Here is a 14,370-nt window from a genome sequence, read left to right as displayed (position 1 = left end):
ATGAACTGTCCCACTCAACCCAAGGATCTCATCTCAACTGTTTTCTGAGGGATTTCCAATCACAACCAGCAGAAAGATTATTGTATTTACCTGGATTTCTCCCCCTATTTAGTTTTGATTGGAAACACAGGCAGCATCCAGAGTAAAGGCAGACATGCCCTGAAGCAGAAGCCTGGTGTTTTTCTCCAACAATAACCCGAGTTATTTAATGGCCTATGGAAAGCAACTTTCTTGCTTTTATTAGATCCAACCACTCACAGACTGAGGAGCTGCCGACACCAGAAAACCTTTAAGCACAAGGTGCAGACAAAATCACATTGCTATTTTGTGGGGAGAGTGGCTTGAAAAAACCCTTCTCATGAAAGTAATTGCACAAAGAGAAACAATGCCCACTAGACCTACCTTAACATCTTTGCTCTGCAGCTTTCAGTGGTTTAAACATTACTTAAGGGTGAAGTAGCACAGTTTTGGCTCACAAAGGGGGACTGCTCAAGGTAGAGCAATCAGTTCTTCCCTCTACTGAGAAAGGTGGACTCCTAGGACGGATTTCCTTCCTCAGAGATCTGTATGCAAACTGTTTGTTCCTATGAGCAAACTCTTCAATATGATAAATCAGAAGGAAATTAGTTTAAACCCCTACTGCAGCACTTCTTTGGATGCTGAACTAATAAAAATGGAGTCTACGTGATATGTGGGGCACAGCAAAGAGCTCTCACCGTCTTGAACCTGCTCAGCACGGACAGCACGATGTACCCCCGTTGGTTGTGCTTCAGGTAGAGAAGGTAAAAAGGTAAAGCAGTCCACAGGTAAATGCTGGGGATCCAAGCCAGGATGGTGTTCTGGAAACATGGTGTTAGGTCTGGGTTATCCGTGTGTATTGTAAGGTTGGAATCCTGGAAGAAGGATGAGACACATTTCTTAGCAGAGAGGCAGAAGTGCTGCCAATTGGAATATCTGCTTGAATGAAGTTGTATTCAGATCCTGATGGAGCTAGCACATGGCCTAAGAGCTTTCCCGAGATACTTACCCCAAGCACTTTTGGTTAATCTCCTCCAGTGAAAGGACCAAGTATTTACAGCTATAAAGAGGGCAAAAGAGAAAGATTTCTGCCCTACTGTATTTCAGAGCTGGACATACATTTTGTAGTAGACAATCCCCTTTTGCTTCTGTCTTTGCTGAGGCTTGGTTACAGGTGCTGACAACACCATGTTCCTCAGGCATTCCTAGCCTGGAGTGCCTCTGCCACATAAAGCTCTTGAGGAAAAATTCTCCATATTTGAGAAGAATGACTTGTCAAGGACTGGACAAAATGATCAGATTTAGACCAATCCTATGCTGTCCTGGGAAAATCCCCTCAATTTATGATTAACACTTTGTCCTTCTTACTCATATGCTTCCAACTTTAATTACCTCCCTATTCTAAACAAAGGCAAAAAGAATGTACTGAACATGCAGGTAGGAATCAGGTTTTCTTGGAAACATTTCAAGTAATGCTTTGCAGCTGTGATCCTGGACACCACAAGCCACATATGCACTTGAACCTAAAGATTTGAATGCACTGCATGCAAACACTGTTACACAAGTTCAGACTAAAACAGAGCTTTCAGTATGGTGAAGGGGAATTTGGTTTTAATCAAACCTCCTGGAAATTCACAACTTGGATTTTGGCACCTGATGTGACATCTTACACGTGGTAGATAAATACCTACTTGCAGGGAAAGTAAAATTACTTTGTTGTACTGCCATTAACAAGATGATAAAACTAAGATATCCCTGGTTCAGATATACCTTATCTCTGCACTACAACAATTTACTTAATCATTTTTGGGTGTGACCTCTCCCAAGTGTTTCAGCTACATGGAGCCAATTCTCATGCCTTGCGACAGACTGCTCTGAAAATCAATTTCTCAAAGTATTTCCAGTCCTACTTTTCTTTACCAACACAAAAGAGATTGAACGCTGAATGCAGTGGTTGATTTTAGGAGAACTGAAGAGAATCTGCAGAGAATCTTTCCATTTCATTGATGATCTGAACGTGCCTACAACATGAACAAGCTTGTTAAGTGTAATGAGACTACAAAGCCTTGGCTGGGCGCAGGACAGTTTGGCTGAACTGTGACACATTTGTCATTCAGTGCTTCAGCTCTGGCAGTGAAGGCTGGCACAAATCCACCAGCTCCACATCTGAACTGCACCTTTTGCACAGCTGGTGCTTCTTCAGCCAAGAAATGGCTTTTTTTGGAGGCAGTCAGACATCCAGCACGGGTCAGCAGAATAAAAACAGCCCAAATTTCCTCAACAGGTTTGTCCAGACCTCAGGCAACTTTCAGCCACAAATCAGCAACACAGGGCCAATTACACAGCAATTCAAACACAAGATCAAAACAAAACAGAAGTCCAGCCCCACATTCAAACTATTTTTGTGTTTACCTCCAGCAAACAGGTCTCTGGCACCAGAACAGATGAAAACATTTAAAGAGTACCCATCTTTTGGCTCATAATCAAAACATTTCAGCATCTCTAATGCAAAAAGCTCCTCTAGCAGCTACCCTGCCTGGGGCCCTGTAGAAGCTTGGAGCTCTTTAGTTCCCAAGTAGGAGCTTATGTACTCTCATTTATTCAACAAAATACTAATTTCCTCTTTAAATTGCATGTTTAACAATGTCTTGAGCATGTTTGCAACTATGTTCCTTTTGCTTATTGGACAAAGTCCTAGAAAAGGAAAGCAGACGAAGAATAGCAATAACTGAAGCTCAGACTAAAACAAAAACTCTGTTTAATGGAAAAGATATTCACAGAACCCTCCCCCCGCTTTTTAATTTAAACCTTTCCTATAGGACCAAAATGTCACAAATAGCTTTCTGTCTGGCAGCAACTTCGAAACTGCCCCAGATGTCCATTAACTTCTGAACTGAACACAAGCTGCCTATTGTAACCAAGACACAGACTGCAAGGCTGCCAAGCCATTGGAAGGTTTTCATTTACTCTTATTTAAACAAGGCAAAGGGTTTGCACTTCTGAATCTATGCGGCTGGCCGGAAAACAAAAATTCTGTCAAAAAACCAACAAAAAAACCCCCAAAAAAACCAAACCAAACAAAAAAACAAATCTCAAAATCTAACTATCCCTGAGAATAAAAGCTGAACCTTTCCAAAATTATGTGACACTACAGGAAGCAGCATCCACGTGATGGCCGACAAGAACCTAAGAACCTACTACTGCACAGCACATGGGAACAGGGGTGTGGGCTGAAGGAGGGACCTGTGGCCAAGATAACAGCACTGACTACTGGCTTCTTGGTGATGCTTTTCCAGCTCCAATTCTGTCCTGGATCAGAAAAATAATCTTTTCTGGAAAAGATCTGTTTCTGTAAGGATCTTCTGCTCTGAGAGCAGACTGCTCCCATCCTGAATAGGAGAGGGGTCCCTATTAGAAGACATAGTGCCTAAAGCACTTAAGTAGTTGAATTCTAGACAAGTAACTTGCTCTCCCTGAGACCAGACTGGAGTGGACTAATGTTGCTATGTGTCCTGGGATAGAGTTCTTAAGGATTTAGTTTTTTCAATATACTTTTATTTATTGTCTCCCTGGTAGCTGACACATCGTTCGGTTTCTCTCTTTTTTTGGTTGTCTCTCTTTGCATTACAGTTTTGTTATTATTATTATATTTTATTTGAATTATTAAACTGTTCTTTTCTCAACCCATGGGATTTACTTTTTTCCTAAGTCTTCTCCCATCCCAGTAGGGAAGTGGAAGGGGTTAGTGAGCAGCTGCTGGCTGGGGTTAAACCAGCAGCATGTAACAGGGACTCCACAATGAATTATTATTATTACTTTTAAATCAAGGAGCCTTCAAGTTGTGTTTTTTATCAAACAGGATCTGTCTTCATAGAGCTGGAAGTTCCATTTAATGGCTTTACAAATCACCACACTGACAGTGTGTATTCCAACACTCACTCCAACCCTGAACAACTCTTTTTGAGTCAGAATATGACACAAAGGCTCAATACAATCTATCCTGAGCAAGCCAACTTTGTTACATATTCAATGCAGCAGTAAAGTTACTGAACTCCACCCTGGAGAACAAACACAAGAAGCAGCGGCTGAAGGGAGACACCAGTTCTTGGCCTCCTGTCCTTAAGGCTCCTGCTTTAATCTGCCTTTGTCTTTCTGAACTCCGTCCTGGGAAACAGATCAAGCTGTAATGTTCCTTGTGTCCTGTTCTGGTCGAGGGTGGAAATACTCACCTTGGACTGTCTGGGTGTGAGAGTTTTCCTTGGATTTGTTGCTGAAAGAGGTCTAACACACTGATATTGGAGAGCTCCGCTATTCCTTGTGTCGCAGACATTTTTTCACATAAATCCTTTCTTTGGGATTGTGCATCTTCTGGGAAGCAAGGGCCCGAGAAGAAGAATGTAAACAATGATTATCAGCTGCTGTGGAATGCAATAGGATGCACCTGTGATTGGATCATGTTCCATGTGTTTATAATTGGGGGCCAATCACAGGAGCAAGCTGGGGACAGAGCCCCTGGATACAGAACTTTGTTATAGATTCTTTCTATTCTATTCTTAGCTTAGCAAGCCTCTGCAACTTCTCTCTTTATTCTATTTAGTGTAGTTATAATGTATTATATATCATATATCAATAAATCCAGCCTTCTGATCAAGAAACAAGATTCTCGTCCTTCTCTCACCATGGAGACCTCTTCAGGTCGCTGTAATATCCTTGGCTCATGGCTCTGAGCTCTCCTGAGGGCTGCTCACCTTTCCCTGCACATCACAGTTGTGCCCTTCAGTGACACCCTCTGAAAGGCAGCTCTGTGAGCCAGGGCTGTGCTGACCCAGCACAGGCACTTCCCCCTCACCAGGGGAAGTACTCAACAGCAAATGTTGGGAAACACAATTTTCTCCACAAAACTCATTCCAGGGAAACCACAAGAGCCAGCATATCCATCCCACTCAGGACTGCTGCCATCCCCCTGACCCACAAGCAAGTGCCGAGGACAGCAACCTATTACTAATCCAGACTCCCTGTGCTCTGTGGCTTCTCCTGACTGCCAAATGCAGCAGCATTCCCTTGGATGCAGGATGCTTGGATGCTGGAGGCTCTGCCAGTGAGATACAGTACTGCAGAAATCACCAGACCACTATACTGAACTCCCTGGGCACATGATTTATTTAATCCTCTAGTACTAAAATACAATGGGAAGACCCATGGGAAAAGATCAGAGATGCTTGTTCTTCAGCTTCACAGGAGAAAAGGGGTCTCTTGGAGTTTAAAACTTACAAATTAGTGGGGCTTTCTCCTGATCAATTAAGGATATCATTGACTGGGGCCCTTGCCACAGCTTTCACTCACATCCTTCACTCCAGTCTGTCTTTAGATAAACACAATTCTTGTACTAAGGGCAATCTGGGCAGTAGGACTTGCATTTAAATGACTAGTTTCAAATACATGATCTTTAATCACAGGAAGGTATTCAATAGGGGAGGCTCTGAGCAGCCCTAAATCTGCTCTAATACTTCATACTTTCTATTACGTTCTGCCCTCTGAAAAAGAACATTGCTATTGAAAAAGCCATTGTTGAAACTGATAATGCCTTTAAAGGAAATAAAAGTTCAGTGCCACATATCTTGGGCTTTGTGCACATCATCCATTACAGCATTTAAAGAACAAACAGAAAACCTAGAACTCAGCTACAAAACAGAGACAGGGAAATTCCTATCTGTCCCTTTCCCAAAATCCCCAGATGATGTTAAAGAAGCCTGCTGACAAAGACCAGCTGGAGTTCTGGTCTTGAGTTTAAGTCTAAATCAACTCCTACTCCATTACAGAAGCTTAAAATAAAGCTGCCTCACACTGGCTTTACCCAGCAGTAAAAGTAATTATTGATGATGCCATGGAGTGGCTACCTAGAACAGAGGCTGGATAAAGTTAAGAGAATAAAGTAGGTATTCATTAAAGGCCTTCAAAGGCTACACCTTGGATAGTGCAGGAGCCTTGCAGAGGCCACACTCAAGATGGACGAGGGTCATGAGTCCTTCAGACAATTAAAAGTTTGTTTAATCTGTGTATCAGGGGTTAATCTTCCAGTAACAGCTTCAGGTAATGAAGGCATATTCCCCCAGTTTGCTCTGCCCCCATGCCCCTTTTCCCCCCCCATGCACTTTTGTTTATACTTTTCAGGGGCTGAGCCAGAGGTTGTCCTTGGATCTCAGGCCTGGAAGGATTGTTTTGTCTGATCAAAATGTGAAGAGAGCTTATTCACACCCTATACGGAGTTCAGAGTTACATACTAATGCAGTGCAGGATCTGAAAAATATAAAAGCTAAAATCTTGAAGCATCACTGATGCTGCAATAATGTTCCTCAAAGAGTAACAGAGAGCATCCAAACCCTAGGGAAGACTTACAGCATCTATGCAGTGCCAAGCAGTTCTCTCCCTTAAATGGATACATTAATACATGCTTCTCTCTAAATTCTACAGCTCCAAAAGAATGGTGAAAAGCACAGGAAACACAAACCCGAGCTCTATCTGCTGGAAGGTGAAGGCCATCGGGCTGAAGTCATTGACACCTTACCCAAGGCTAACAAAAATCCTACCAGTGATTCCGTGTGTCATCACTAGTTTGCATTTTATGGAAGATTAACAATGAAACTGGAAAGCTGGCCAGGAAGGTACACATCCATGTGGAAGATAGGGAAGGGAATAACTGAAAGTAACAATGCCTCCCTGTAGTACATTAACACGGGAATGGTTTCTGATGTAGAACAAATCGTTAGTGGGAATTAAAATGCAAAGCAGACTCTTCCTGCCCTTCTTCTGCCCTTAGGTCTGGTCAATACCCTGCCATGGACTTTCACTTGCACAGTCTGGGGAAAAAAATAAATAAAAGGAAAAAAAAATCAAAAGGAAAGGAAAGAAATACAAAGGATGTCTTTCTCTTGGCTCTACCACACTGCCTCCTCCCAGGAATGAGAGTGGATCTGAACTACAACACTAAGAACCACCAGGGCTCAGTCTTAGGTACAGTAGAAGCTTCATCTCAGCCTCTCCATGTCTCACCTCCCACTTCTACCTGTAGTCCATCACCTCTGATAGGTCCTTGTTAATAAACTCTTTGGGACCAACTCTAATAGTCATTGTAGAGCATAAATGCTAGCAGGCCTCCAGAAGAGTGCCAGTTTCAAATGAGCTTTTCAGAGCACCATCACCCATTCACATTTCCAAAGGAACAGCGTCACCCTTACACAAGGAGTTGGATGTTTCATTAATCCCGAGTGGCTGCTGCACCACTCAACTTTTTCTCATGATTACAGAACAACCTTTCCCCCACCTGGTAAGGGCAGGAGGTAACAACATTCTTCACTGCAGCAACACTGCTCAGAAAGAAGGTGGGGTTGAGGGACATAAGCACTTACAGCTCTGCATAAACCACACAGGTAACAAGCAGAAATGGTATCCTTCTGTTTTACAAAGCACGCTGCACCAGTTCTCTGCGTAAGTGAAGGACACTGGGCAGGAAGCTGAACTTTCTTTTCTAGCAATAAAAGGCTCTTTAGTGGCTTATTTTAAGGGATCAAACAGGCCTGGCAGAAGGCCAGAGCCTATAGGAGTTAGTTTATGATTGTGGAGCAACTTGTCACAGGTTTTTGCTCAAGCTGACGTTTCATAATTCAAATGCTACTAACCACACCACGTACTTGGGGATTAGACAGCAATACTAGACAGTACTTTCCTTTTTTACTCTCATTTCAGTTTTTGAGTTTTAGGATTAGAAGTTCAGAGCTTCTTTGCTGTCAGGTACAAAAATAAGACAGGATGAAAAAAGGCAGGTTCATATTCCCCACAGCCATGGGAGCCAAGTAATGTTGGTTTTTTTTTTTCAGAAAAGCACCTGTAGCCTCAGGGAGATAGTGAAGGAGAACACACTATATATATGGATCTAAGACAACATACACCTAAAGTAAAAGTAAAGTCCATCTATTTCAGGTGTTTCAGTAACACTCAGTCCTCTTGCTTGGACAGAGGGACATGTTTTACTTGTGGAGGGGAGGGCACGGTGCAATCATACAGGTAAAAATGCTCTAGAATCAAAAGCAGGATTGAGAAGATGAAACAGGATTGTTCCTACATAAGAAAGATTCCAACTGTCTTTTAAAACTGACCACAGCTATATACTGTTGGAGAGAAAACTTCCTGTTACTGGCATCACTGATGATTTTTCCTATGGCCTTGTGCAAGCACCAGTAAAGAACTGGGGTGTCCTGTTGCAGACCAGTGTGATAACAACTGGGAGGGAATAGCCTTGATTTCAGCCATCTCCTGTCAGTTAGAGGAATTAAATTAATTTAAGGATCATCATAAATGTAGCTCAAATGAAGAGATAGGAAAAGCACAAACAGCTATGAATGACACACAGCCCCATGTAATGCCATTTTAAGCTAGCCCATCCAGTTGGGCTGATGTATACTACTAATAAAAAGGATAGTCACAGAAAAAGTGCCATCAGTGCTGCTCTGAGAGCAGTTGAAAAATATTCTAGAATAGAAATCATTTAACTGGAGGGAAGAGGAGAGAATTTTTCTTTTAATTGTAAAAATGTCAAATGCATTCTCAGTTTCAGAGAGAGAAAAAAAAATTCTTTCTGAAATTGACTTTTGACTTTTGAAACAACTCCTATGAAACAGTTTCTCTTCTCCATCTCCTTAATTCTGTTCTAATTCAGGGCTTTATGACACTGGCACGTGACATTACTGTAAATTACCTAAATTTTATTGCACTGACTTCACCTCTCATGCTACCAAAAGATTAGCACAGGGACAAGATGCCAGCTCACACAGGCCCAGCATGGAATCAGGGCTGGGCACAAAAGCCTGGGCACACTCCCAGGAAGATCTCTGTCTCATGGCCACCCTGCTCTCCACAAGCCCAGCCAAGGAATTTGCAAGTGGATAATGGCCCGTCACAATCAACAGGGGATCAAGAGACAAATCAAGCATGACCTTACTGGGAAAAATCAAAGACCTCATTGAATATGTTTTTCAAAAGATTTTTTTTAATTAAAAAAATTAAATTTAAACACTAATAGTCTCCTTATTTTAATACATTACAAATTTGCACACATTGAAAGGAAAGGATTATCTCTGCCATGACACAGCAATTTGCCTACCAGGTAGGTGAGGGCCATCTCAAAATGCTTTATATTCCTAAGTACAGCAATTAAATTTTAGCTACATTTTAAGGGGCTCCTCAGGCAACTCGTATTTAGTTCCAGTATAATTTTTTTTCAGGAGGCAAACTGTATAGATTTCCAAAGTCCCAAACATCACAGCACCAGCTCTCTCACATAAGCTAAAATGGCCCAGGGAGGAACAGTTGTGTTGAAAGCTGATGAGTTTCATTAATTGACATGTCACCAAAGGACTCACTTGATACTTTCAGTGGAATCAAGTTTTGCTCTCAGCTCTCAGATCCATACTTTGTCTTTCCCAGAGTGTCAAATCCAGGCTATTTGACTATACAGTCTTGCCATTTACACACAGATGAACGGTATCAGGTACTGGTTAATATTCCAAATCCAATACTAAATATTTATATTTATCCTGCTCCTGACATTGAGATTCTCTGGCCCAAATCAATTAGCAGCAGCTTCTATTCAACTTGTGTCAAAAATCTGAACATTTTGGAGAATTGGAGTTTGAGTACTTAACTGATATTAAATTCACGATGTTGCCAACCTAGCTAGCCTTTTGGGAGAGCATAAACTTTACAGATTTGATATCTGAAGGAACTATTAAAGTCAACTAGTTTGATCTCCCACCTCACATGAGAAAGAACACAGGTACCTCATGCAGTTATTTGTGAAGAGATTTATAGGAGTGGGATTCAGCTGAAGTTGGATGCAGTAAATGAAGATTACACAGAGATCTATATCACGTTTAAATATCTATAAACAAGGAACATTGTGTTCAGCACAGGGTGGCAGAAATGGGAAGCTAAAATAGAAACAATAACCAGTCTGGATCATACTGCCCAGCTGCAGGATCCTTTCTTGGCAGTGATCTCCTATCACCTTCTGCTTCGCTCATCCTCTGCTGGAACTGATTGAGCTCAAAATATAATGGAATTGTTAAAATTAAATGTTGTATTATTAATTTAGGGCCAAACCACATGAGTTGTGGGGGGCTTTAAACAGTACACATGCTACAAGTACACACATGTTCCTTGAAAGAAATATTTCTGCCTTACTACAGCTATCCTGAGTCATCTTCAACAGCAAATAAATTAAACATGATGCAGCAAAAGAGGAAGCTATGCAAAAGAGAAACTTGTGGCACACTTTGGAAATGCATTTTCCTGCTCTGCTGGTTCAGAGAGCAGCATGACTTTTAGCCCAAATCTACCAAAATTTGACAGAATGACTCAAGGTGAAGGAATACCCACAAACATAAAGGTTAAAGGGGTGCTTTGTATGGAGCTATCACAAAGCCAAGACTGAGGTATTGTTCACTCTTGAGAGTTGCTGCAATTTCCTGCTGGATTACTCAAGAGCCTCTGATGAAGAAGGAGCCAGCACTCCACATGGGCTGGACAAAAACAAGACATCTGTCAGGATTCCAAGACACAGGGAGAACAAGGGAACTGAGCTGTCAGCTGAGCAGTACCAAAAGGAACTGAGAAATTGTGGTCTTCCCTTTGACACGTTCTATCACGTGTTCTTTCGTTTCCCATTTATGCTGTTAGAAAGAACACCCCACCCAAAATACAAGCTGCTGGTTAAAGACTTTGCCTGTCTGCAGACCAAGACATTTACTTGCCCCTCATCCCAACATTCATCAATACCAGTGCCAAGCACTCAATGTTTTAATCTCACAGCAGCCACTGGTGCCATTTTGTAACCAGAGAGGCTGAGCTGAAGAAAGACAAGCTTTCTCTCCACTGGAACAGAATTCCCGTTTTTCCAAGTTTTTCCAAGTGCTGTTTAATCACTAGGCTGAAACACCAGTAGCAAACACTCCCAAGGAGATCACTTTGCTCTCCACTCAAAGAAGCCACTCTCGTTTTACTACAGAGGAGGCCATGAGCAACAAAAAAGTGCCAATTCACCAGTATCTGCTTCTCAAAATGGGCATTGTGGGTCACATTAATTGGCACACCTATTTAGCACTCTTACTATCACACAGCAAATATGTGACACAATAAATAGGACGTAATTACGGTCACTGGTGAAGAACACACCTAAGGCCTGCCTTGTGTGGGTATGTGCTATCACATTCATCTCCTCCCCAAAGGCATTTAGCATGGGAACACTCCTAGGAGATATTAACAGCTGAAGTAGACATTATGATTCCAAGTGCTCAGATGAAGAGTGTGTTCATAATGCATTATAAAAACATAATATTCCAGTTGTTCCTCTTTTATATATAAATAACCTATATTTGTATTAGCAATTTGCTGATTCCATATTCAACAGGTAAAGCAGTAGCTGGAAGCCAAAAAGCTTTTAGAGATTTCTAATGTGATCTACAGCGTTCCCCTTCATTTCTTATTTCTGAAATGGGTAGGACGGGAAATTATTTTGCCTCTACAAAAAAAAGCAAAAAAAAAAAAAAAAAAAAAACCACCAAAAAAAAAAAACCAACAAAAACCACCCACAAAAAATGCAATCAGCAAGATTTCCAGCAAAATTCCCCACCCTGAATCAGGGGGAGGAGTTGAAACCTTAAAACTTCCAGCAAGCCAAAAAAATCCAACATAAATCAACAATCTGTTTAAGTTGATATATTTAAACATTTTCATGAGCTAATTCTGAACTATTTTGGTTTTATTCTCATCCCCTTTTAACAGAAAAGTATTGTAGTTGATTTAAACTCCAAAAGAAACAACTGCTTAAACTGGAGCAGCATGTTTTCTTTCACTCTAAACAGTTTTAAAACTGACACGAATACAACATTAAACTTCCAAAAATGTCTTGATTTTCTTTGCTAAAAAATAGAGAGTCTAAGTTCATCAGCTAATGCAAAAGTGAACATTAATACTGGTCCACATTTGATCAAGTTCTTGTTTTGAACTGCAAAGCTAGACACCATTCATTAGTTCAGTGCACAGAAACACCAGCTTTTGTGGGCAGATTTTAGATAGAAGCCTTTCCATCATTTTCTTATAGAACAACATATTTGCACAGCAAATAATTTCAAGGTGACTGTCATCTACCTGGTCATCACTTAAAGTATCCTATAAAACCAGTGCACTTTGTACACTCCTGCTAACAGAAAGCACTGCCATAAACAGGGTAACCACCGAGTTGAACCCGCTGGTCATGGAATCACAGTGTTAAATTTCTCAGAGTTGTTGAGTTGTTTAAAGCAATTAAACAGATGGAAAGTTGTTCTTACCCCAAGCACCGGTGGAAGAAAAAGGAAAACAGGTCCACAGAGAGCACAGACCCCAGAGAGCAGCACAGAGGGCACAGTGGCGGTGCTGGAGTGCAACACTACAGCATCAAGTACAGAATTATACACTTACTTCATACTTCACACCAGGAAATCTCTCTGGCTATTTACATTAACATATCAATAAACTGCTACAAGAGCTGTTGCTCTACCAGCCTTCCTTGAGAAGCTGAGACCTGCTGCTGGAGGCAGCCAATAGATCAGTGAGCAGGGTCAATCTGTTTGTGCTTGTTCCTGTTCTAGAAGTGTTGATAGTAGAAATAATACACAAAAATACTTGTTTGAGCAAGCTTATCTGCCAGCCGTTATGGCAGAGAGAGTGCAGAGCACCTGGAAATGAAATACAAAGAAAGAAATGTAACCAAGGGGCTTAGGAGCCAAACTCCTCTTTTAAACAGTAATATTAGGACAGATATTGAAAGGTTATTAGTTATCTGAGGATAGAACTCAGCATAAAGTTCTCAGAGCCAACTGCTTTTGCTGTCCTGTAGTAGCTTTCCAGCAGTGATGCAACTTCAGACATTCCTTTTCATTCCGGTTCCTCATTAGAAAAAAAAAATCTCCCTTGAGCTAAAGTAGTGCAAGAAAAAGGGACACACAAAAACTCATTCACTGGGGGGCAGTTCCAGATTCAGCATACGTGCTCAAATCCCCATGGCCTCTCATGGTCTGAATGTCGGCCTCTCCTACAGGGGAGAGGCGAACACCACGCTGTACCTCGGGGAAACCTGGTAACAGGACTTACACACTCTCATCATCAGAGCGGATCACGGCAGCAATTACCAAACTTTTGTGCTTACAAACCCAGTACCCGCTGCAATCAGCCTCTCCAAGGGGCTAAAGGCTCCAAGTACTGACAGAAGTCACCATAATCCTCCGGGGCTGGTGACCACCGTGGGCAGCCACGAACCCATCCCTCTTCTAACAGTAACAAAGCACTGAACGGGGAGCGGTTTGCCAGTCATGGAAGTGACTCCGAAGAGCAGAATACGCGCTAAAACAGAAAGGAAGAGCCCCGGGTTCATCAGTGTGAGGTCCAGAGGCGGACTATGCTGGGAGAGCTGCATCCCCGGTGGGATGCTTTGCGATGAGGTCTTGACTCTGGTGTGCGGATGCTGAAGGACGAACAGAACGGAGCGGCCCTTGTGCCGCTCCTGCCCGAGCGGAGGCACCGCACCGCCGGCTCTGGGACGGCCCCACGACCGCGGGACGGCGCCGCGCAGCCCCTCGGCAGCGGCAAGACCGACCCGGCCCGGGGCACGCACGGGAAGCCCCGGGCGGAGCGGGCGCGGCGCTGTCGCGGCCCCTCGGCGAGGCGGGAAGGGGAGGGAGAAGCTTACCCAGAAGCGGGACCCGCAGAAAGCCTCCATGGCCGCGGCAGGGGCGCGGAGCTGCTGCCGGCGCTCACGGGCACCGGGCGGAGGCAGGAGCCGGTTCCTTCCCTGTGGGGCGGGCCGGGGGCGGGGGCGGTGGGGCCGGCGCGCCCATCCCACCCTCCCCGCGGGCGGCGGGAGGAGCCGGAGCGCGGCCAAGGTCTGCGCTGGGCGGTGGCGGGGCCGGCTGCGATGCGGGGCTGCCTGCGATGCGGGGCTGCCTGCGATGCGGGGCTGCCTCCGATGCGGGGCTGCCTGCGATGCGGGGCCGGCTGCGATGCGGGGCCGGCTGCGATGCGGGGCTGCCTGCGATGCGGGGCTGCCTCCGATGCGGGGCCGCCTGCGATGCGGGGCCGCCTGCGATGCGGGGCCGCCTCCGATGCGGGGCCGCCTGCGATGCGGGGCCGGCTGCGATGCGGGGCCGGCTGCGATGCGGGGCTGCCTCCGATGCGGGGCTGCCTGCGATGCGGGGCCGGCTGCGATGCGGGGCCGGCTGCGATGCGGGGCTGGCGATGCGGGGCTGGCGATGCGGGGCTGGC

At 43.9% G+C, this 14,370-nt stretch overlaps 1 protein-coding gene across 1 annotated transcript in view; it reads right to left on the bottom strand.

Annotated features, from left to right (window-relative positions):
• Window positions 1-13,905, bottom strand: part of ABCC3 (ATP binding cassette subfamily C member 3) — a 47,366-nt gene extending 33,461 nt beyond the window's left edge. The window contains exons 1-2 of the mRNA XM_059485813.1: window positions 13,799-13,905; window positions 717-893 (exon numbers count right to left, since the gene is read on the bottom strand). Coding sequence (XP_059341796.1) covers window positions 717-893; window positions 13,799-13,828 — 207 coding nt within the window. The 5' untranslated portion in view covers window positions 13,829-13,905. The remainder of the gene's footprint in view (window positions 1-716; window positions 894-13,798) is intronic.
• Window positions 13,906-14,370: the final 465 nt, after the last annotated feature.

Source organism: Ammospiza nelsoni, chromosome 19 (genome assembly GCF_027579445.1).
Source record: "Ammospiza nelsoni isolate bAmmNel1 chromosome 19, bAmmNel1.pri, whole genome shotgun sequence".
Lineage (NCBI taxonomy): Eukaryota > Metazoa > Chordata > Aves > Passeriformes > Passerellidae > Ammospiza > Ammospiza nelsoni.
The sequence above is the reverse complement of the archived record's forward strand: the minus strand, read 5'-3'. Positions and strand labels throughout refer to the sequence as shown.